This window comes from Eleginops maclovinus, chromosome 8 (assembly GCF_036324505.1).
Source record: "Eleginops maclovinus isolate JMC-PN-2008 ecotype Puerto Natales chromosome 8, JC_Emac_rtc_rv5, whole genome shotgun sequence".
Classification (NCBI taxonomy): Eukaryota; Metazoa; Chordata; class Actinopteri; order Perciformes; family Eleginopidae; genus Eleginops; species Eleginops maclovinus.
In genome coordinates, this window is record NC_086356.1 from 18763904 (window position 1) to 18788879 (window position 24976).

General features: G+C 42.1%; 1 protein-coding gene across 2 annotated transcripts; it reads right to left on the reverse strand.

Annotated features, from left to right (window-relative positions):
• Positions 1–17: 17 nt before the first annotated feature.
• LOC134868980 (rhotekin-like) lies at positions 18–24759 on the reverse strand. 2 transcript variants are annotated; one of them, XM_063890414.1, is made up of 13 exons: positions 24646–24759; positions 22435–22634; positions 21499–21545; positions 21351–21404; positions 12150–12267; positions 11825–12055; positions 11638–11732; positions 11461–11561; positions 11231–11359; positions 9528–9690; positions 6125–6223; positions 2644–2731; positions 18–352 (listed from the first exon to the last, which is right to left on the reverse strand). In XM_063890414.1, exons 1-13 carry the CDS (start codon positions 24661–24663, stop codon positions 346–348), a joined length of 1350 nt encoding a protein of 449 aa, XP_063746484.1. In that variant the 5' UTR covers positions 24664–24759; the 3' UTR covers positions 18–345. The 2 variants fall into 2 exon arrangements, with proteins under 2 accessions (XP_063746484.1, XP_063746483.1); XM_063890413.1 differs by having other exon boundaries at positions 11455–11561.
• Positions 24760–24976: the final 217 nt, after the last annotated feature.

Here is a 24976-nt window from a genome sequence, read left to right on the forward strand (position 1 = left end):
ACAAAGATGAACCAGGGTAACAAGCATCAGACCTTTATTTAGAAATATGAAGCCGTCAGCCTTTTTACAATATGGAGCGTGCATGTGGGAAAACAATATCAACAGTTATATTAAAGAGTTTCAATGTTTAGCAATGATGAACCTTGAGGATTTATGTCTGTTTTTTACATTTCTGGTTGGGTTAACAGTTCAGAGTTGATATGAAATTTGAAAAAAGATGAATTATTAGTAAGATTGTCCTTTTAAATCCTGTATATTTTAAAATGTTCTTGACCAGGTGTGGAAACAGCAAATTAATAAAGTCCGAAGGTTTCTCACTCCTCCATGATGACTGTGGCAGGGTCATCAATAACTGTGAAGGAGAGAAAAAAAGACAACTCCGGTATAATGACAAATAAAAGATGCAAGTGTTCTTAAATATCTGCCTTAATGCATCAGTTCCAATCTAAAGATGCACTGCAAGATAGGTACAGTATGTCAGGAATTGTTTTTCCAGTTAATGACACACACACACACACACACACACACACACACACACACACACACACACACACACACACACACACACACACACACACACACACACACACACACACACACACACACACACACACACACACACACACACACACACACACACACACACACACACACACACACACAGTTGGTGATAAAATCACAACAACATATTTCCTGACAGTTGACACCATTCATGAACTCTTCCGTATACAGTTTGCCAATTTCTCCTTTTGGTATGAGGATGAGATCTTATTAAATGTTCCAGAGCATGCACAAAACATCATTGCTCTGACATCTTTAACAAGTATGTAGGGTGTATCTCCAAACAGTGTGAAACAGCATTTCGATCTTTCTGTCTGCACACACAAACTGAAAGATTGACAATACAGTTGACTGACTTTCTAATCCCTTCCGGGCAGAAGGAAGTATAGTTCACATTTTTCTGGAGTTTTTGCACACTAAACAAAATTATAAATAAATAAATGACCTACTTTGCAAAGAATTTTGTGCATTTTAAATAGCATCCCAGATTATGTCAAACTCAATGCAAGTCAGGGAACATGTCTAAGCTGCTGCTGCATTAATATGGTTGTGGTGCGTTCAATAGAGACTGACTCATACTACTAGAATAATGGAGAGAAATACTCTAGACTGGTGGACAAACACACTCGAGGCATTCAAGGCTACACAAAGCCCACATTGTAAACTATCTGTTGTGTTCTTAGCTTGCTACTTCACATATATTTCATACACATATCAAAGGTACAGCCTGTTCTCCCTGACATCTTTTGACCAATCTCTGGCCTCTCTCGGTACACAAACCGTCCTCCTGAACAATATGTGTGGCATTTGACTCTCAGGTGCATTATGTGCAGACTTAAACTTGTAACTTTGAATGTTTGCTAATCTAAGAAGTTAAATTGTCTGAAAAGCAGTCGGTGTGTGATAACAAAGCCCACATTGTTCTTGAGGGGTAGTGTGTGTTTGAACTGTATTTATCTTGCTTAGCAGGATGTCCCGTGTCAGGTCACGTCAGTGCTGATCCTATAGGGCAGGGGTGTCCAAACTTTTTTCAACGAGGGCCACATACAGAAAAATATACGGAGAGCTGGGCCACTTATAGAGGTGAATATTGCCTCATAAGTTAAGTTATAAGTTAGCAAAACAAATCAAATGTAGGTGAATAATGCGCAATACTTGAAAACGCTTTCAGGAAAAAACAGCCTACATCCCGTCTGTCTTTAGGGTTTCATTTATTTTGTTGGCAGCTCATTCCTTAAAACAGAAGCCTCAGATTGCTGATAATAAGAGTAAATATGTTACATTTCAAGCTTGTTACAGAAATAAGTTATTGGGCTTTTTTTAATCAACTAAGATTTGTTAGAAAATGTTTTAAACTCTAAATGAGTAAATTTATTTGAAATGTTGGCCCATTAATACATTTTAACATATATATTTGAGAAGTACAATATAAGACAAGCAAAAGTTTAATTTGTGGGCCATATTACATTATATTTTTAGAATTTGCTGGGGGCCGATTCAAAATGGCCTGCGGTCGCATTTGGCCCCCGGGCCGTAGTTTGAATACCCTTGCTATAGGGTAAACAAACAGTGTGTGAATCACACATGACAATTGTTATTGTTCTTTCCCATGATTGAGAAATAATAATTTGTGATTACAATTACTGTATCAGCTGTCCTGAAAAATAAACCTGGCAAAGCAATTGATGTGATAGTATTAACTTCACTTTATAGTATTAAACAAAGGGAAATACAAGTCCATTTTCAACAAATAGAGACCAAAAAGGTCTGTCAATGGAAAGGACCTGTCAGGTATGACACTGAACATGTCACTTATCTATCATCGTTGATATTGATATGTTGTTATCTCTTCATTGATAGACCAACATGATTAAAGCACAAATTCCATTGTCATTTATGTTCATGTCTTAAGAGTCAGTAGCGTGTAGTTCCGCCTTACAATGCAAGCCCAGATGGACTGTCAAAACAAATAAGTGATCTAATGGTGGAGCAATAAGAGAAGGATTGCATAGAGGAGAAAGTAGATCATATTTGTTGCAGGCTTAAAGTGAGAATGAGAGTGTCCCTGCCATAAAGGCCTACCTCTCCTTGTAGTAGGAAGAGAGCAAAGTGCGGATCTCAACAGATAAATCCGGGATCACATGACCCTCTCCAGGAGCCGAGGGCGTCACTGAAAAGGAAGAGGAAGGAGTCATTATTTTCTGCTCGAAACATATCAAACTCAGATCTATCACTTTTAAACATCTCCCTTTGAGAATAAAAAAATGTTGAAGATTGACAAAGGGGAATTTGGAGGGACATGCTTTCCTTTACTGCGGTATATTGTCTTTCCTTCCTTGTTCATTTTTTTCTTGCAGTACGTTTAAGCGTATTGTTAAAACGACAGGTGCTAACACAGGTTCCAAAGGGTTGCTATGAAAGAGTTGGCCTATAGAGGTTTATTTTCGGGTGACTGATCAGCAGATATTCATGTTGACAGTGTCTTGCTCGTTGTCTTTGTCTGAGGTCATTGCTGGGCTCTATTATTTAGCCCTTTTACATAATGCCATTTACTCAGTCCTGTTTGTCTGCTTTCAGGGCTGGCGTCACTCCAGCTTTCTGCAGATGAAGACAGTGCTTACAAATGAGGGATTACATGTCTCGTTATACTGTCAGAACGCCAACGCCTGAAGTAGGTCATTCCAATCTGATCCACTCATGTGTAGTATGTTGTAGCTCCCTTGATTCAAATAAATGTTTCCATATAACAATTAGCAGAATCTTGTATGAATTGTTTAGTCTGCATCAATGCAGATTAAGGCATCATAAAAGGAGCTATTGTCATCCCTTTTGAATTGGACGATGGATCATGTCGCTTCTAGTATGTGATCAGTATGATAAAAGAACAGATCACTGTCAGTCAATTCTGCATTCCATTCCAGATCTGAGGAGCTAACGTCAGTCACATCAGTGTACTTTGCTGTTTCCGTTCACTCTCGCTTTAGACACAATCATCACCTCTAAATGAATGTAAATGTTGCTTATTATCTGCTGGATGTATAACTAGGCAACTGAGAGCAAGAATTTGGGCATATCCACTTAAAAGTTTACATGTCAGGCCCAAAGATTTCTTAGATTCTCCCAAGTTGCAACATAGAGATCAGTAATGCTGCTTTAATTTGATTTAATATTGTGTTTTAAAGGGCATAATTATTAGGATTATTTGGTCACAATTTGTAAACTCCTTCTGAAGAAGCTTCTGTCTCTGCACTCTTTGTAGCTACTGACTGGAAGCATGCTTATGATCTTGCTATCTGGGTTTTTAGAGAAACCCTAAACAACACAGAGGAAAAGAAATCCTGGCGGAGGGCAGGGTCTCTGCATATACACAAAATGTCACTCTAAGGCAGGGGTGCCCAACCAGTCGATCGCGGTCTACCAGTCGATGGCGGGCTGAGTTCCAGTCGATCGCGAGAAAATGTTGTGTGTAGGCTATCCTCCTACTGTTGTGTAAAATAGGCCTACATTAAAACTTCCAACTTAAAACATCTTAAATAGGCACAATGAACTGCTGATCGCGTGAAGCAGTGTGTAGATTTGTACAGCTATAGTAAGGTAGATCAGGCATAATCAAAGACGCGCTTCTTTCTATCTGTGAGCGCATGGTATGGTTGCTAGGTTCTAACTAAGGACTCGGAAGGGCGCGAGAAGCTTGACTAGAGCGAGTGGATACTACCATGGCAGCAGAAGCTAAAAATCTAAAACTTATCATTTTCATTCAGAGTGGGAGGAGGATTATTGTTTCATGTATTCGAATGCCAAGTCCGTCCGTCTTATCTGCAGTGCAAATGTGGCTTTACCAAAGAAAGGGAATTTGGAGCGGCATTTCAAGACGGTCCACAAGAGCTACGATACAAACTTCCCAGCTAAATCACCACTGCGCGCCCGAAAAGTCAAGGAATTGAAAAGTCAGCTAGCAGCACAACAGTCCATTTTTACCAGGCCCAATACCACGAGTAAGGCTGCAACCATAGCTTCTTATCGTGTCTGTCGTGTTCTTGCAAAAGGAAAGAAATCTTTCAAGGATGGTGAGATTGTGAAAGAAGCGTTCATGGAAGCCGCAGATGCGCTTTATGCCGATTTTAAAAATCGAAAGGAGACTGTGTCTGCTATTCAGGATGTGCAGCTATCAAGAAATTCTGTTACACGGCGATGCGAGGGAATGGCAGAGGATGTTGAACAGCAATTGAGGAATGATATTGACACATGTGAGTGTTTTTCTCTGCAATTCGATGAATCCACTGATGCTGTGGATGTGGCTCAGCTATGTGTGTTCATTAGAATGGTTTTCGACAATATGAGTGTAAAAGAAGAGCTGCTGACCATTTTGCCTTTGAAAGGGCACACAAGAGGCACAGATATGTTTCAGGTTTTTATGGAATTCGTTAGTAAGAGCAAGTAGCCCCTCTTCAAACTCATCTCCATTACAACCGATGGGGCTCCAGGAATGATTGGACGTACTGCTGGGTTCATTGGATTGTGCAAACAGTCTGAATCTTTCCCAGATTTCCTGAATTACCATTGTATAATTCACCAGCAAGGATTGTGCGGAAGATTTTAAATATGAAAGACGTGATGGATGTGGCTAACAAGATTGCCTGTTCTGTTCGGGCCAGGAGTCTGCAGAGGCGATTGTACCGTGCACAACTGGAGGAGACCCGTGCAGAACACCCAGATCTGCTGCTGCACACAGACGTAAGGTGGCTCAGCAGAGGTACATTTCTGGAACGGTTTTCTGAATTGTTGCCCGAAATTAAAGAATTTCTGAAACGTTCAAACCATGCTGAATGCACAGCTAGAAGACAGTCAGTGACTCTTGGATTTAGCCTTTCTTACTGATCTGACTGACAAGCTCAATGACTTGAATCTAGAGCTGCAGGGTAAGAACAAACACATCATCACCATGATCAGCTCCGTGAACACTTTAAAAGCAAGTTGCTGCTGCTATCAAGCAGGTTGCAACAGTGTGATCTGCGGAACTTTCCACACATGGACACAGAACTTAAGCGTCAGGGCAAAGACTGTGAGGAGTTTGAGAGTGCACGTTATGATGATCAAGTGCAAAGCATCTTGTCAGAATTTGACAGGCGCTTTACTGACTTTGCATCCATTGAGCCTGTTGTCAGTTTTCTCAGTTTTCCATTTGGGGAAAATATAGATGTGGATTGTATTACGTCCAAAGTGGCATCACTCTTCAATTATTTAGAATGAGTAAATCATATTCTGTACTCAATGAATCCTTAGAAGCTTCCCTGCATTTTGTACGTCACTTCAATGGAATAAATTAGACCTTTTTTAAGTACACAACTCTGGTTGGAGTCAAGGTTGTGCAAATAGATTTTTTGTAGAGAAAGAAATGAAAACAAATTGCTTCTACAGAGTGAAATTAAACATAAAACCTTTTTCTTTGACCAAATGATAAGCTGCATTGGTGAATGAAGGTAAGCCAGAGAAGCCAGGTGTCTGTTGATTGACATCATTAGGAAGTAGTCATGTGACTGTTTGATGCATTGTGTTACACTACCTATTTCATGGTATAGCGATCCCTGCCTCACTGGAACGGCTTTCCTGGAGCTCTGCATTTCAATCTTCATCAAGTGATGACAACACTGTTTCCATTGGCCTGCGAACAAAAAAAAAGTAGAATCAGTGATCTTAAAGCGTGGTGATGGTAAGGCTTCTGCCAGTTATCTGATTATCAGTTTGTGTCTCTCTGCAACTAAGCTGTCAAATCATATTGACAATGTACTTTCTCAATACCGATGCCAGCCTGAGGTGCAGTGACATGCTGTTAATGCAAAACATACAACGCTACACCTGTTGTACCACATACTAGGCAATCCATGTATCAAATATCGGAGATCTAATTGAGAGTAATTACTTGTACTTGTGCTTTGACTGTTTTCTCAAGAACAACTGTGAGCCTGAATGAGCCCTGCAAACGCTTATAAATCTAAAAAAAGATAGTCAGTAAAGATGACCAGCCAGAGCTGTCTTTTTTGCAGGAGGAGAGCAGTGTGTTGTAAATGCACAATGAAGGTCACTGTACTGAAAGAGTTTGCTCTGAGGACACTTAAAAAGTCAGAAGATAGGTGTAAAGAGAACAAATGAGTCATGACAAACTACCAAATCCTTGTTCACGCCCAAATTGTGACACACATTTACTTATCCCTACACTATTGCTGTTTGTTTGTTTTCTTGACAGCAGGAGCAAAAACTAATTTAAGCAGTCCTGTCACTAACTTGCAATGTCAATGAGAGTGACTTGTGTATCCGCCATGTGATTCAGTTCGGCTTCAAAATGAAAAGCGTTCTTAATTGAGTTTCTGGCTGACAATACCTGCTGATCAGAGTGCCCATGGTGTGCAGTTCTCTAACTCTCTCAAGCCCTCAAAGAAAGATTGTACAACAGCCTGATTGGCCGAGAGCAGAGAAGCAACAAGCTGTTTTCCATCCCTAATAAGGAGCCCGTACCGACACCTGGCGCAACAGGTGACCTGAATCCCCTCTAATCAACTCACTGTGGCATTAAGCCGAAATTATTTGAAGAAGGGACTCAACCTCTACCACAATCCAGTCTATCTATCCTAAAATCCAGTTTCATCCTCTTTTGGAAAGTAAAGTATGGAAAAAATATTAAATGTATGGGAGTTTATAATTAAGTTCCAATTATTTGTTAAAGATGCAAAAGCAAAATACCTCTTGGATATCGTCAACAAGAATACACACAACTCCAGGATCCTGTTTTGTTTTAATTTATTATTTTTTCTACTCTTTTATTTGCCCTACTTTTTGTTTGTATTATTTGTTTTCTGTCTGTCCTCACAACATGGAATGCGGCCTTGGGTCCCTGGAAAGGCGCTATATAAATTGAATCTATTATTATTAATAGTCTAAACAGCACCATAAATTCCTCCAGAGTCGGGGTGGTCTAGACTTTTCTTTAAAACAAAAAAAATCATAAGAATTATAAATACAATAATAATAACACAACTGATATGCACATATATGACTCAGTGTGTTAATGCCCAAAATGAAATGGCAGTGTTTGTGAATACAAATGTTCTTGAAAGCTGGCAGTGTGTTTGGGTTTGAAGACAGCTAGGAGTTACGTATATCAGTTACTCACAGAACAGCAAAACACTATGCTAGGAATAATACGTTTATGTGTAAATTATAGTTGGTTGGTGTTCTAATTATAAAACCTATTATAACAGCAACTTTTAAGTAATTTTTTATAGTAGTAATTGAATCAAATAAAGTTAATTAAATATAACCACTGCCATATTTCCAAATGATATTGCTGGGATAAATTACTATTGTTTCATGTTGTAGAATTAGTTTGAAAGTACAAAATGACAAATTCTCCAGACTTATTGTATCAAAGTTGTAACAAAAGGCTTGAGCAATGGGATAGAACTTCATGATTCAGCTTGATAAAAGTTAGAAAGGCCACTTCCTCTATCATTTGTATTTCACTATAAGTTGTACAAGTGCTTGTATTTTGCATCTTTAGAAGAAGTCATAGAGTGCATGTCGCCTAGCTTTAACCCTTTATTTACATTCCAACAGTTTGCAGACTGACAGGCTATTATTACGGTAATACCACAAGTATGTCGTCTGCAGGGTAATGTATTCTAAAACAATGCAGATGTTACATTGAGGGGAACTGATGGATAGCCAATCCTGCAATCTTTCAACGGTCTATTTAGAACATGACATAAAAAGTCCAGGGCAGTACAATCTCAGCACTGCATCAGACAAATATTCTCTTTGCGACACATTATTCATTACATGATAGGCAGGATTTAACGAAGCAGGGAAAATGTCAATAAAGAATCCCATGGTGCAGGAATCAGCAGGTGTTTTAAATATGGACTAATGTGAGTTAAAAATCCCCTCCAACATTTACAGGAACAGACCTGGCTGAGTTTGAGTCAAGGCTGTAGACAATGCAGTTTGTTTCTCAGCTCTTAAAAAAACTGTTGGGAGATGAAAAAAAGATGGTGCATGTTGTGACTTTTATGTACAGTATCACATGAAGTAGCAGCAGAGTCTTGCTAAAGGACTTCCTGCCTGTCAAAGCCTGTAAAAACTTGGAAAGAAGGTCTGAACTGTTACCTGGCACACTTTTGATAACTTTAGAAACAAATTCTGTTCAGCCAGGTGCCTGCAGACCACAGTCGATCAAAGACTAGTGTTGAATGGTAACAAGATTGTTATTGTGAATACCCAGGATTCAGAATAGGGAATGCTGAAGGCACTACATCCCCAGTAAGATGTTAAAGATGGTGTTTTGGGATGTGTATATGGTACCTTTTAAAGAGTTAAAATAACTATGACATGTAAGAGATATGATCTTATTTGCAATCAAGATCCATTTTAAGGTTAATTATTTCAAATAATATATATATCTGAAAATGAGTCCACACATCTGAAATCCACAGTCTGACCGAAATTGCAGATTCAGTTGCTTGCTGAATATTAGATGAGAAATAGATACCAATCTTATGTCTGAATGCCTTAAAACACAACATTTGTTTTCCCTTCCTGTTGCAAAAGGGTGGCTGAATGCAAAACCTGTTGTGAGATGAAGGTAGATACAAACAAACTCCCTTGCTGACTGTCCGGGTTTCATGTCCTAGTTTACTTTTTTAGCGTGTATGCTCTGTTTTTAACTAAGCTCCCTAGTTTTGTAGGTCCTTTTAACTCTACTCTCATTGAATTGTGAAGCACATTGAGATGACCTTGTTTTCAAAGTGTGCTTTACAAATAAAGTGTATTATTATTATTATTATTATTATAAATCCAACTCAGTGTGACCAACCTCTTTCTAAGAAATGCTGTCGGCTGATAATTAATTCATCCTTAGTTCAGGTAACAAGTGTTGGAGACAGGACTACATGTTCTGCTTAGTTCATCCTCACTCATGTTGTAGATGTGCTGCCAGATGGCCTTGGTCCAGCGCTGGGTGTCTTCAGGAGTGTGAGGGATAAGCGTGAGGGTGACTTCTTCTCCTTGATGCCATGTGATGATGTTTACAGTCTGGCAACAGTCAGGATCTCTCTCTGAGACACAGACAATGGTATCCTGACAGAAAAACACACCGATCACAATCATTTTCAAATTAAACTGTTGGATACCTATTTGAATGTTGATTGAAAGTAGTTGGTTAAAAGCTAAAGGTATTTATCAGATGCTACAGTAAACCTTCTGAGATATTTACAGCTGAAATGTCTTTTTACAAAATGGATATCAGCTATGGAAGTACATTTTGTTACGACCATACAATTTGGATCATTTTACTTTAATATGTGTTCATATATAATCCATTGTTATCAACCTAGGGGCGCAGGCCCCCCTGAAAGGTCACAACAATAACAGTCTTTCTGGCATTTTCTCAAAACAGTCTAGTGAAATTTTAGATAATTGTACCTACAGTATACCTTAAAAAGTATAGACATTTAAAGGTCCCCTATTATGTAAAATGCACTTTTTGCTGTCTTCTATACATAAATATGTGTCCCCGGTGTGTAAGGAGACTCACAAAGTGTCAGAAAATACAACCCTCTCTTTTTTCCTCCTTACCAACATCTCTAAAAACGGGGGTACAAACGAGCTGATCCAGATTTGCTTCTGTTATGACATCATAACCGAAATGTGGGCTGGCTTTACATTGAACTCCTGGCAACGTCCCGCCCACGTGACATGTCCCAACTTATCGTCCCCCATATACAGTCGGTGAGCTGAACCCCCTCCGCAGCACCTCTGTGTGTCTGTGTGTTCAGCAGGATGTCTGCAGGAGGGACTTAGAGTTGTTGTATATATAATACATATAATGTCTCTGTTCTAGTGGTAAACACTGAGAAGTGTTTCAGAAATAATGCTGGATGTGGTTTGGAACATATTATGAGGTTTAATCACTGCAGCGTTTAGTTGAGTATCTTCTCTTGGTAGAAAACTCTCACAGAGGAGAGAGAGAGCTGCATGATGCTCCAAAGGGGCGTGGCCAGCTTCAGCTCAGCTCAAATTTAAAGCAACAGTCACAGAATCAGCACTTCAGGAACAGGGCTGAAAGAGGGGTATGAGGCATGCTACGATGGGGGATCTGTTTGGTACTTTGAGCAAAATACTACACAGACATGTTTTGTATAGATATTAACCTACAATATATTGTTCAAATATAGCATAACAGGAGACCTTTAAATCATGTCAACAAGTAGAAGTTGTTTTGGCAGGTGTTGTAGTTTATGTTCATCTTACTCTGAAATGTAACTGCTGACTGCAGCTGTCTGATAAATGTATTGGAATAGAGTAGAAGTACAATATTATTTTGGTTGTTGTGTCTAAAAAAAGATACAAACTGTCTCGATATTTGAAGTAGGAATGTATTAGGGGGGTATTGTTTATTTTGGGATTAACTGTCATATACAACATCATTTGTCAGATATAAATCATTTCACAATATATTAAAATTTCTGGAGTCTCACCAGCTGGTTTTCTCTTCTAGGGTGTGTTTCATTTATTCACCAGTGCACTCCTTGCCTTGGCATTTTATTGTAATTCATATGAATAAAACAGTAAATAAATCCATCTATATGTTGCTTTGGATTTTTCATGTAGAACAAACCTGTGTGATGGGGATTTTCAGGAATGGCTTGTCCTCAGACTCCATGTCTTCTTGACTCTGATAGCAGAGGAGAATTTTCCCCCTGAGAACGCTAAAGCCATTTTGCCAGCAATTAAGGTCTTCTCCAACCTGAAGGATCAGAAAATCATTTCATACAGTGAATATGAAAGTGATATCATATTGAAAGAATCACAAGGCAGCACACTATATGAAAATGAAATCACCTTAACCTTGAGTTGGCCACTTATGACGGGCTGAATCATGCACAGAGGCTGAGCAACCAGGCGGCAGCACATATTGCCATACAGAGGCAACCAGAATGGATTATCCTCTGGGAAAACAAGGAGGATAACTTAACAGAGAGGGGGGACAGGAGGGGACACAAGAAAAAGATTGAGATTTCTCACCTGTTGCTGCCAGGGACAAATCATGGGTCTTGAAACCTTCCTGGACATGATCAAGTGTCAGTGTTGCGTGAGCCAGCAGGTTAAACTTAGGCCCCCTTAAGACAGAACGCAATGAACAAAATGTTATTGTCTGAGTTATAATAAAATGTCTCTTGCAAATGTGTTTAGGGAGAACTGTTATCCTCACAGTGTAGAATGGTCAGGGGATAGAGGCGGTGACACACTTCCAACTCCTACATTTCCTCCACAAACAGCGGCAGACTCAAACACAGCACGGATCTTTTTCCCGGAGGAGCGTCCCACGGATCCCCCCAGGCGGCTCGATCTCCTGGGTCCTAGAGCCCCGGGGGAGAAATCCTCGACAGCACAACTGCTGTACAGCTCAACGCGGAGCTGGAACCCGGGACCTGCTTCGTTGCTACTCACACACAAATTAAAAAGTAAATTAAAAGTATTTTAAGCTGGATTTGAATAAAACTGAATCTCTAAGAAGCTGTTGCAATAACCCTTACAATATGATAGTGTCTTCAAAACAGATATCAGTCAAAGTCCTGTCAACCATCACCACATCCGTGTCATGGATCTCTGTACCACACTGCAGCAGACAGAAGACAGCACAGCGCTGGAGCTCTGCAAGTGAAGTATAAAAACAGCTCATTATTATTAAGGTTGTAATACATATTTATTAGCCCCTAGAATCTGAAGGTGATATTTCGTATACACTGTTTGCACAAGATTGAAAAAAACACCAGGAGTTCCTAAAGTCCCATTCGGCAATCATTTCAGTCTTTTGCTTAAACTTTTAACAAAATGATATCTGGCAAATGGACCATGAAACTTTATCCATGCAATTGTAGTGTTCTCGTGCAGTGTGTCGAAACTCTGACTAAACACTGAGTTAAACCGTAGCCAATGAGACAAAGTCGTAGTAAGCTTGACCTTTTACTTTCACTTCTTCATCAACAGACGGTGAAAACTGCAAATACAATAATACAAAAATATTGTGTCTATTTATGACAACCTTATGACTAACATCACGTTATGCATAGTTATAAATAACAACAGAAACTGTCCAATACTGAAATGAGGCATTCTGATTGACAATTGCATCACTTTTTAGCTTGTATACAACACATCAAACAGTTTTTCGAACTAAATCCATCATAATATAACATCTTCAACATGTCCTTTAACAATCAAACAACTCACGGCATTGCCACTCTGATGCCTCCAAGTGGATGCTGAGTGATTATGTTCCGATGCACATGTCGGCCATTCTTTCTACCCAGCTAAGTTCAACAGGAAGATCGCCGGAAGAGACTGAACCGGAAGTGACTAAACCGGAAGTGACGTCGTCGCAAAAACTAAAACAACAAAATAATATTAATTTTTACATTAGCTAATTTAAACTGTAAAGTAATTATTTAAGAAATAAATGTAATAATATTAAATGCCTGGAGAGGCAACACACTCCCCGCCTGACCTATGTGAGGTCACTTAGAACTTGTACAGATCTTAAATATAGTCTGTCTATCAGTCTTTAGGAAGGAGCAGAACAATTTCTGCAGTCGGCCGGAGAAAGGTTTTGACCTTGCCTTGGTCAGTTGTTTTCACTTCGACCTTCCTTACATGTCCATCTTTCCCAGGGAAAGTGGCATTGACTCTGGCCATAGGCCAATAGTTGCGAGCGGCCTGCTTGTCCCTGAGCAGAACCAGATCTCCAACCTGAAGGTTTCTTCGGGGCACTGTCCACTTCTGTCTGTGCTGCAACGAAGGTAGGTATTCTCGACTCCAGCGGGTCCAGAACTGGTTTGCAAGGGCCTGGACTTGCCTCCATTGTTTTGTGTACAGGTCTTTGTCGGAAAAGTCTCCGGGGGGAGGTGGAACCCCCGACTTTTGTGTGAGGATCATGGATGGAGAAAGTATGAAGGGCTTCTCGGGATCCGTAGACACAGGTAAGAGTGGGCGTGCATTCATGATCGCTATGACCTCCGCCATTAGTGTGCATAGCACTTCATGGGTCAAGCGAGTGTTTTGCCGTTGAAACATTGAATCGAGGATTCTTCTGGCAACGCCGATCATACGCTCCCAGGAACCTCCCATATGAGAGGCGTGCGGAGGGTTGAATTCCCAGCTGCATCCTTGTTCGCTGAGGTATCTATGCACTGCCTTGTCCATCCCGAGCTCCTTGCTTGCTCCAACGAAATTGGTTCCGCAATCGGATCTGAGCTGTTTAGCCGGGCCTCTGAGTGCGAAGAAACGTCTGAGGGCATTTATGCAACTGGATGTGTTCATAGATTCGATTACCTCGATGTGAACAGCTCTGGAGCTCATACAACTGAACATAATGGCCCAACGCTTGCTCTCTGCCTGTCCTCCTCTGGTGCGTCTGGTTGTAACAGACCAGGGCCCAAATACGTTGAGGCCCACGTATGTGAAAGGAGGGCAGATTTCAAGTCGTTCTGAGGGCAGATCCGCCATTTTTTGTTCTTCCAGCTTTCCACGTAGCTTGCGGCAGGTTAGGCATTTGTGGATTACTGAGTTGATGAGCTTCTTGCCTCCCAAGAGCCACAGTCCTGCTGCCCTAATCGCTCCTTCCGTTAGATGACGGCCTTGGTGTCTCACCTGCTCATGGTGATGCCGTGTGAGCAGTAGGGAAATGTGACTTCCTTTGGGCAGAACTATCGGGTTCTTCTCTGCGGTAGCAAGATGAGAGTGCTGTAGTCGGCCTCCAACGCAGATAAGGTCATCCTCCAAGATTGGGTTGAGTGTCCTCAGAGGACTGCTCTTTGGTATGGGTTTGTTGGCATGGAGAGCTGACAGTTCTTTTGCCATGGCTGTTTTCTGGGTTGCTTTAAGGATAACTTTCCCAGCTTGTGCCATTTCGTCTGGAGTCCGAGGTAAGTTACATTTATGCCAGCCTTTGCACTTGCTGTCTTGGTTTGAACGTTTGTAGGATCTTGCCATGTGTACGAGGAATGCAACTCCTCTTACCAGTGAAGTAAAGGTGGAGAAGCGCTCGAAGCGTCCGGAGTTGAGTACCGATTCCTCCAGGTGGGTAGCAGAAGTTTGTACCTGAGGTCGGATTTCTGATAGGGATGCACCGGATCCAGGATCCGGGGTCCGGTTTTGCCGGATAGTGGCGTTTTTGACGAGGTCCGGTTACTGCCGGACCCGGTGCCCCAACCGGACCGGATCCTACAGCACGTACGCACAACGTGATTACGTCGTTAAATGTTTAAAGAAGATAACCTCCATTGTGCTAGCAGTCGTCGGCGGAAATGGATGCATTGAGCCGAAAAAGTGCTGTATGGCAGTACTTTGAACTGAAAGAGGGAGATTCAAGTCGCGCGATATGCAAGCTTTGCAGTACAAATTTGGCTCGTGGAGGTAAAGACACTAGACACTACTCAACATCTCCGCTGTTTAAACATCTCCGTGCAAAGCATCCAACGGAGTATGTATGAGTTGTGCAAGGCCGAGTCTAACGTCAGTGAGGCTACAGGTACCACAGCAGCACAGTCACAGAGTGGTACTCAGACCACTATTACCAACTTCACTAGCCCTGTACCAAACAAACCGTGGGCTTCAGACAACCCAAAAGCCAATGCCATACATGCCGCAATCGGTAAAATGATAGCTGTTGATTTGCAACCATACAGCATTGTGGAAGACACTGGGTTCACCGAGCTAGTGCAATTGCTTGAGCCTCGTTACAAACTCCCCTCACGGCGTTTCTTTGCTGATAAAATAATTCCTGAAATGTATGAAACGGTAGCTTCCCGTATACGAGCGCATGTCAAGGAAGCGCAGGCCTTTTCATTTACATGTGACACATGGACTTGCGAATACACCACTCAGTCATATTTGAGCGTAACATCACATTGGATTGATGATCATTTCAACCGCGTGACTGCTATCCTACAATGCGAGGCATTCGATGGAAGACACACAGCTATTAACATCGCAAACGCACTGCAAGGCATTATGAAAGCGTGGGACATACCTGTCAACAAATGTCACCTGGTCCTGAGGGACAACGCTGCGAATATGCGCAAAGCCATGTCCGAAGCTGGCATTCCCAGTGCTGGCTGCTTCGCACACACGCTCCAGCTGTGCATACACGAAAGCCTTCTATCCCAAAAAAGTATCTCTGACATGCTCGCACTGGGCAGGAAAACAGTAGGCCACTTTAAACACTCTTCAAGCGCGAAATCAAGGCTGTCAGCTCTTCAGCAGGAGTTGGGGCTACCACATCAGTCTGCAGTTAATAGGCTACTATTAGCCTACATCTTTTTTCATTACATTTACCAGGCCTATTAACATTTTGTATCCAAGAGTTATACATGTGCTACATTTGCTATATTTTAGTTTGTAAAGCAGTAGGCCTATGTTGGATTCTTTTTACTCTTTTCTTTTACTTTTCAAAGAGCACTTTATGGCTTGCTGTTTATGACAGGCCTCATTCTCTTTAGTAATAAATAATCTAATTTTTTGCTCTCTTTCTTTGTTCTTTGGATTGAACAGAAGTTGAACAATAAGCCTGTACACAAATGACGTTAAGCTGCACATTTCAGCGGTGTGTTCCAAGTAACTATTGAAATAAAATAGATAATGTTAGAAGTTATTGCGTATGTTTCATCTGTTAAGGAAAGGAAATGAAGTAATGAACTGTAAAGTGGTTTTCACTGCATTATAATGTACTAGCTGATGATCCGAGTAGGATCCGGTTCCGGTTCCGGTTCCGGCAGTATCTTAAGCAGTGGATCCGGTATCCGGCAGGATCTTAAAAATCAGGATCCGGTGCATCCCTAATTTCTGAGTCCTTTTCAGGGTCGATTAAACTGAACCTCTCAGCTGTCTGCGTTTTCTCTGCCGGTGGCTGACACAGGAAGGAAGGTCCAGTGAACCAAGAGGTCTGCGCCAGGCGGGATGCGGGTAAAGACCTTGATGCGTGGTCAGCAGGGTTGTCTTTGGTACATACGTAGTGCCATTGCTCAGGCTTTGAGGACTGCCGGATTCGTTGGACTCTGTTGTAGACATATGTGTAGAATCGTTTTGTTTCATTACAAATATAGCCAAGCACTACTCTGCTGTCTGTGTAAAACTTAATGGCATCTAACTTCAGGTCCAGCTCATCCTGGATAAGGTCTGCCATCTCTGCTGCCAAGACTGCGCCACACAGCTCAAGCCTGGGTATTGTCGGTTCTGACAGGGGTGCCAGCTTGGCCTTACCCATAACGAAACCTACTTCAGTCTTCCCATCTTCCTGCACCACCTTCAAGTAGGCCACAGCCCCGATGGCTTTGATTGACGCGTCCGAGAACACACACAATTCCCTGTGAACAGCTTTCGTGAGGGAGGTTGTCGTATATGTGCGCTGAACGTGAAGCTGTTTCAGGTCTTGGAGGGAATCTCTCCAATCTTCCCATCTGCTTGATTTGTCTTCCGGGAGGGGTGTATCCCAGTCAGATAGTTCAGAGGTAAGCTCTCTAAGGAGGGCTCTTCCCTGGATCGTGACAGGTGCCAGTAGACCCAGGGGATCAAAAATACTGTTGACTGTGGATAGGACTCCACGTCGAGTGAATGGTTTATCCACGGTTGATGCAGAGTAGGTGAACGTGTCAGACGTGATCTCCCACAGTAGACCTAAGCTCCGTTGTGTGGGTGCAGTTTCTCCACTTAAATCCAGGTCTTTGACGACTGGAGCACAATCTTCCAGTGGAAAAGCCTCTGTGACTTCTGGACTGTTTGATACGAACTTGTGCAAGTGCAGGTTTGATTCTGCGAGAGAGGCCTGTGTTCGCTGGAGGAGGTCGATGGCTTTGGCTTCAGATGGTAGGGATATTAGGCCATCATCCACGTAGAAGTGTCTTTCTACAAACGCGACAGTATCGGCTCCATGCTCTCGTGAGCCCTCTCTTATGGCTCTTCGTAGCCCATAAGTTGCAACAGCAGGAGATGGTGAGTTGCCAAAGACGTGGACCTTCATCCGGTACTCAACAACTTCCTTGTTCACATCACTGTCCTTATACCACAAAAACCGGAGGAAGTTGCGATGGTTTTCGTGCACTAAGAAACAATGAAACATCTGTTGGATGTCTGCAAGAATTGCAACCCTCTCTTTCCGGAAGCGTAAAAGCACTCCAAGGAGGGAGTTGTTGAGATCGGGTCCAGTGAGGAGCACGTCATTGAGGGAGACGCCGGAGTACTGGGCACTGGAATCAAAGACAACCCTGATCTGATTGGGTTTCTGTGGGTGATAAACCCCAAACGTTGGGAGATACCAGCACTCCTCCCCTTCTGTCAGCGATGGTGCTTCCTCTGCATGTCCATTTGCAAATATCTTCTTCATGAATGTCACGTACTGTTCTTCCATTTCTGGTTTTCTTTTCAAGGTTCGTTGCAAGGATGCGAACCGATTGACTGCCTGCCCTTTGTTATTTGGTAAAGGCTGGCGTAGTTCTCTGAAGGGCAGTGGGGCGACCCAACTGTTAGCTTCGTCTCTGTAGACGTTTGTGTCCATTATCTTCATGAAGATGGTGTCTTCCACTGATGGAGCAGGTTTGTTGTCGTTCTCAGTACGGTTGAACACTGTCTGTCCTAGCATACTCTCTGGTGCTGTACCAGACCTGTTAAGGCTACGGGGCGTCTCCTTGACATGCATGAAGCTTGTACAGGGTTGAAAGATTGAGTGGCGACCGCTGTCTAGCACGTTTGTCTTGAACGTGTTGACTGTTGGTTTATGTACATTACCCAAGCACACTTCTCCTATCACTACCCAACCTAAATCCAGACGTTGGGCAAAGGGGGCATTATGCGGTCCGTTGACCTGCTGCCTTACCTTGTGTGCCCTAAGGACATCTCTTCCGAGCAGCAGTAGTATTTCTGCCTCTGGGTCCAGTTCAGGGATGTGCTCGGCAATGTGATGGAGATGAGGCTGATGAAGAACAGCGTTCGGTGTTGGAATCTCAGACCGATTATTCGGGATCTCATGACACTCAATGAGTGGTGGGAGAGAAATGAGCACTGTGCCATCCAGTGACTCGATTTCGAATCCTTCTGCCCTCTTGCCGGATGTTTCTATGATGCCGGAGCAAGTTCTGAGATGGTACGGGAATGGTTTGCTCTTCACACTGAACAGCTTGAAGAACTCTGGTCTTGCTAATGAGCGATTGCTCTGGTCATCCAGGATCACATAGGCTTTGATGGCCATGTCCTTTGAACCCTTGGGGTAAAGCTTTGCGAGACACATCTTTGAGCATGAGCGGCTCCACTGGCCTGGACTGCAAACTTCTGTGCAGCTTGCTCCAACGACAGCAATGTCGGGATCGTCTTCTCCCTCCCCGCCGTACTCTCGTGACGGTGAAGGAGCCTTGACGGTTTGAGGAGGTGGGCCAGGGTGCATGGCTGTATCATGACTGGTGCTGTTGCATTCAAAGCACTTCACAGAGAACCTGCAGTCTTTGGCAAGGTGAGAGATGGAGGCGCAACACTTAAAACATATTCCTTTCTCTCTGAGGAAGGCCTTTCTATCATCGAGGAGTTTATTCCTGAATGTTCTACACCTTTTAAGGGGATGGGGTTTGTTATGTAACGGGCAGTTCTTGTAAGGGTCGTTGGTTGTGGAAAGATCCGTTTTGTGCACTGAGATGGGTTTGTTGGTGTTAAAGTTCCGTGAAAATGGTTTGTCAGGTTTGGTGGGTGTTGTGGTGCTGCCTTGATGAATGAAGCTAGGGTCGCTACGCTTTTTTGCCTCGTAGCTAACAAAGTTGCAAAAATACTCGAAGGGGGGGAAACGCCCGTCGCTTCCTTCTTTGTACCGTGACCCTGCGGACACCCACTTCTCCTGAAGCCCGTAAGGGAGTTTGTCCACGATTGGTCCTATCCCGCGAGAGGTGTCCAGATAGGACAAGCCGGTCAGATATCCATCTTCTTTAGCACCTTGGATCTCTGCAAGTAGATCCCCAAGCTCACGTAACTTCAAGTGATCCTTGGCTGAAATCTTAGGAAAGTTGTCCAGGCGCTGGAACATTGACTTTTCGATGACTTCGGGGGCAGCATAAGATTCACGCAACCGTTCCCATGCTTTGTCTAGAGCCAGATTGGGGTTGTTGACATGCACCGATCGCATGCGTTTAACCTGTTCACTAGATTCTTTTCCAAGCCATTTGGTCATGAGGTCCAACTGTTGGGTTGCTGTTAGGTTGACTTCGTTGGCTGCACTTGAGAAGGAGGAGTACCATGCACGATAATTCTCGGGCTTGTCATCAAACTGGTACAGCCCTGAAGTCACAAGGTCTCTTCGTACCAAATACTGTGCCAAAGGCTCCCCTAAATTGGACGTGGGTGTGCCAGTTTGAGGGAAATGTCGTGGAGTATACGACGGAGCATGAGCATTCATGGTGGGGTTGGCTCTACTAACCTTAGCCTTTGTTTCAGTTTTAGTTGGGTCAAATAATTCTGGTGGAGACGGTTGCTTGATGTCTGCATTTTCCCTGCTGACAGGTTGTAATTGTGAATCGTCTTCCACAGGTGGATGCCATGATATGAAGCTGTCATGTGACCTTGCTTTTAGTGAGGGAGCAACGGGTAAGGGTGAGGAAGGAGAACGATTTTTAAGGCTGATCTGGGATAGAACGTATTCACTGGTGCGTTCGATTTTCCCCTTTTCGGATTCAGATTTCCCGTCTTCGATAACAGACTGCATCGCCTCTGCGTCTTCCAACACTCGAGCTGTCACTATGGCTGCGTCAGCTTCTCTATGAAGGGTTAGCACTTCCAACTCTGTGTCTAACCTTATAGTTTCCAATTTATTTTGAGCGTCTCTAGTAGCTCTTTCTGCTTCTCTAGCAGCCTTTTCCAATTTTAGCATATGAAGCTCTCACCTTTGCTGCTTCTGCTTCAGCCCGAGCATGGGCTGCCCTTACTGATGATGCTGATGTTTTGCTGCTCCTAGCACTGCCGACAGCCGACCTGTTGCTTGTTGCCATCGCGACCACTTCAAAACATCCAATGCTGCCTTTTCACTGTAGTGTTCTCGTGCAGTGTGTCGAAACTCTGACTAAACACTGAGTTAAACCGTAGCCAATGAGACAAAGTCGTAGTAAGCTTGACCTTTTACTTTCACTTCTTCATCAACAGACGGTGAAAACTGCAAATACAATAATACAAAAATATTGTGTCTATTTATGACAACCTTATGACTAACATCACGTTATGCATAGTTATAAATAACAACAGAAACTGTCCAATACTGAAATGAGGCATTCTGATTGACAATTGCATCACTTTTTAGCTTGTATACAACACATCAAACAGTTTTTCGAACTAAATCCATCATAATATAACATCTTCAACATGTCCTTTAACAATCAAACAACTCACGGCATTGCCACTCTGATGCCTCCAAGTGGATGCTGAGTGATTATGTTCCGATGCACATGTCGGCCATTCTTTCTACCCAGCTAAGTTCAACAGGAAGATCGCCGGAAGAGACTGAACCGGAAGTGACTAAACCGGAAGTGACGTCGTCGCAAAAACTAAAACAACAAAATAATATTAATTTTTACATTAGCTAATTTAAACTGTAAAGTAATTATTTAAGAAATAAATGTAATAATATTAAATGCCTGGAGAGGCAACACAGCAATCAAACGTTATTGATTCACAGAAGTGCAGTCAGTTCCCCGGATCACAGCATCCTTTCTCACCTCCTTTGTTTTTGAAGTACTCTGAGTCTTTCCACATCAGCGGGATACGCAGGTCTACAGGGGGCAGATTTTTTTCAAGTTAGAAATATAAGAGCTAGGTTCAAGTATCTTTATGAATGTGGGACTATGTATTTTGTGACGCCCTCACCTGAGAGAGATACTTTTCCAAAACACGGCACAGCATCTTCAGAGGGCCTGCAGTAAAAGAAACAGACGCATACGTACATGAACCATGATGTAGAAGTACAGTATGTACTGTGACACTTATGGAATCCAATAAACGACAGCAGTAATGACAGCCTGAAGAATAATACCCTTGAGTTGAATCCACATGTCTGTAACGCAGTGTAATTGAACGTGTGAAATGACATTTTTTCCAAGAAATAATGATTGTATTCATTCAAATTCTCGTCTGTCTGTCATTACATAAAGGACAAGGCCTATGCTTGCAAAGGTTGTATGCATATGTCACGTGCACAAAGGCACTATCAACACAACATATCAGGTAAACCCACACATCTGAACAAAGGCTTGTTTTAAAGTTGAGAAAATAGAAACCATGTGTTTTTAGAAACCAAGTTCAAATGTATTCTGACAAAAAACAAACGCTGCATGCGTTCTTTAAAGGGAGCGAACCTGCCTGTTACCATACAAAGCCTTCACTCCCAAGAGCTTACGTTCCCTGCATATACATATTTATTTGATTAAATCTCATTGAATTGTCACTCCCCTTTTCTTTTCTTTTACTGTATGAATTATTATTTCAGCAACATTTCCAAGTTCACTCCAGCTGACTTTTATTCTTTTTTTTATTTTATTCTTTTATTCTTTTCGCTTTTTGAGTGTTTTTAAATGGTTATTTATTTTATACTATACTATGTATTTTTATATAGTTTCTTTATGCCCTTATTGTTTTCATGTTTGTAAATTACTGAATTGCCTCGTGTTCAAAGGTGCTTTATAAATAAACTTGCCTTGCCTAACTTGTCTGAACTCTACTGGCTGGTGCGAGGATTGTCGTCCCTCTCCACTGATAATAGCTCTATGATCTTTCTTTTCACCCAGTGCATTCAATATATCTGACCTGCGTCCCGCTCTCTGCAGGATTTGAGCTTTCCTCATCTTCTGTAGTTGGCTGAGTAGGGCCAGGATGCGGGCATTGCAGGTCAGCAGGCTTTTGGAGGCCTCCAGGGCCTGCTCTCTCCTGGAACAAGCTGCCAGCAGCTTACTGGCTCCCTCCCGCATTCGCACCTCCCTCTCAATCTGCCTCAGCACCTCTTCTTGCTGTTCAAAATTAGTGGGAAACAGAATATTCTTTTAATCATGTTGATGAATATTCATATTCTGGAAAGGAAGAAAGACAGCTTTAAGTGCCTGGAACTGAGATTTATCCATGATTCAAAGGATCAATCATTCCAAACATTATTTCACTGAACTGTTAGCCATGCAAGTGGAAGGATAGCCACAACACTTTCGTCCACTGAATTAGCTCATTATCTACCAGATAGATTTGCGCTTAATTTCCATGATTTCCAAGCAATATATCGTAATGATTGAACCCTTGGCTTTTCCTCTAATGCATCATGTTGACTTTTGTTATTTGATGTATTACTATTTGAGAAACTGTGAGTAATCATTTCAATTTCACTGTTGATAATATACAATTCTAATAACGACTACAGAAGAATTATATAAAAGGTGGTAGTCATTTCTAATTATCGGCCTTGTAACTTAGAAACCACCTGCAGAAAGGGTTCAAACACACTGACCCAGACCTGTTATACAAGAATCCAGACCCCATGGGGCCGCAGGGTAAAATTAGTGCCTCACATAATCCCTGGATGAAGTCCAGCTGTCAGCATCTCAGGGCTAAACTCGATTAGGTGAGATTTGACAGGGTGTCTGTAGTTGGGATTTATTTTCTCCTGACGTACAATGGTACCTTTGTTTGTCACACCAGATGACGGATTTCATTTGAAAGGCAACACAAACAATAGTACCTGGAGCAATGGAAGAAACGTCCTGAGGAATTAATGGAATTCCAGGACTGTAATGATAAACCACAATACCATATTTTCTCAGTTTCTTGTTGAGAAAGCTGGTTGTTTTATGTTGTTGTAATGATGAAGGTTTATTTTATTTTATTTACACTAGAAATAAACTTGTAGAAATTCAGTAAACCTTGCAATGCTTCATACCATCTGCTACGCCAAACAGAGCCAGCGGTGTGCATTTGAAAATAACTTCCCCTCTTTCAAACCCCCCATTCCTGCTGCCCTTGGTTTGGACCACACCATGTCAGCTGTATTCTGATGTCAACAACACACCTGTAACTTATTGTGACAAACAAAATGAGACACAGACACCCAGCAATTGTGCACATTTTTTGTGGGTATTTGTATGTGTCTGTGTGTATGTGTATGTCACCATGGAAAAATGCAAGACATGCTGTAGCAGGAAATACCACAGAGGCGGTTTTGAGGATGTTGCCAGGTGATCATATTCCTGTCTGTCTGTCTTTCTATAGACAGATTTTCTCACCCTGATACAGTTACATCTGCACCAGATGCAGAAAGGTGTGCACAGGAAATCAAAGTTAAAGCAGAGTTCAAAGATGGTTGTCGTCCAAGCAAGGATGCAGTTACCAGGGGTGAAGTAAGGTTAAGGGGTCACTGGACACCCACCTTGACATACACTTGAATACATTACAGTCCTCTGGATTATCAAATCAGTGACTTCCTTCTGCTTTGACAACAACATGTTCCCATTAATGGTATGATAAACAGCCTCAGCGGGGATTTTAGTTTCACAATAGACATCATTAAAGACTGTAACCCATTGGTTAATAGGGCACAGAGGTTTGAGGTTTACTGTGCATTAACAAGCCATGTGTGAGCTGAGGTACAGCTTTACGGATCAGAAGGCTGCTGCATACTTCCGGCAGGTTTTCGGAGGCTCGAGTACGAGTATGGATTTCGTTCTGGTCCTATTACATAACCTGTCGTTAACTCAACTGACTCTGAATAAAATTACAAGGTTTGTTTGTACCAAATTTAAATACCATCGAATAATAGAAAGGGCACACTGGAGCCTAATGATGACAGGATTAATTGTGATCAACATTATGAAGTTTTTAGGATACACTTTAGGCTAAATGTATTAAACTGGCGATGATTACTGAACCATGGTAAAGTACAAATCATTAATAAATAGTTGATTTCGTATAAACCGTCCTGCAATTTATGAATCTGAAATGCATAAAATACTAAAAAAATCCTCCTTTTACACAACTAACCTGCATGGTATCGCTCATGTTCCCTCCCTGCAGAGCCTCAGAGGTGCGCTCCGGTCAGCAGGCAGTACAGTGAGTGGAGGGACTAATCTCACAGCTGACTGAGTATCAGAGCGGTTAGTTACTCAACAGAGAGATCAAAACAGTCTTAAGCCTCACTACAAGAGGTTGCAGCATGAGGGATTAGTTTCACTCCTTATAGGTTTCTAGTCAGCTGTATCACATGCAACAATGACTAGGTTCATTTATTATCATATAGTATAACATACCTACTGAATACTTACAGTAGTCACAAAACATTTGCTATTTACACAAATATACAGTACCTGACAGC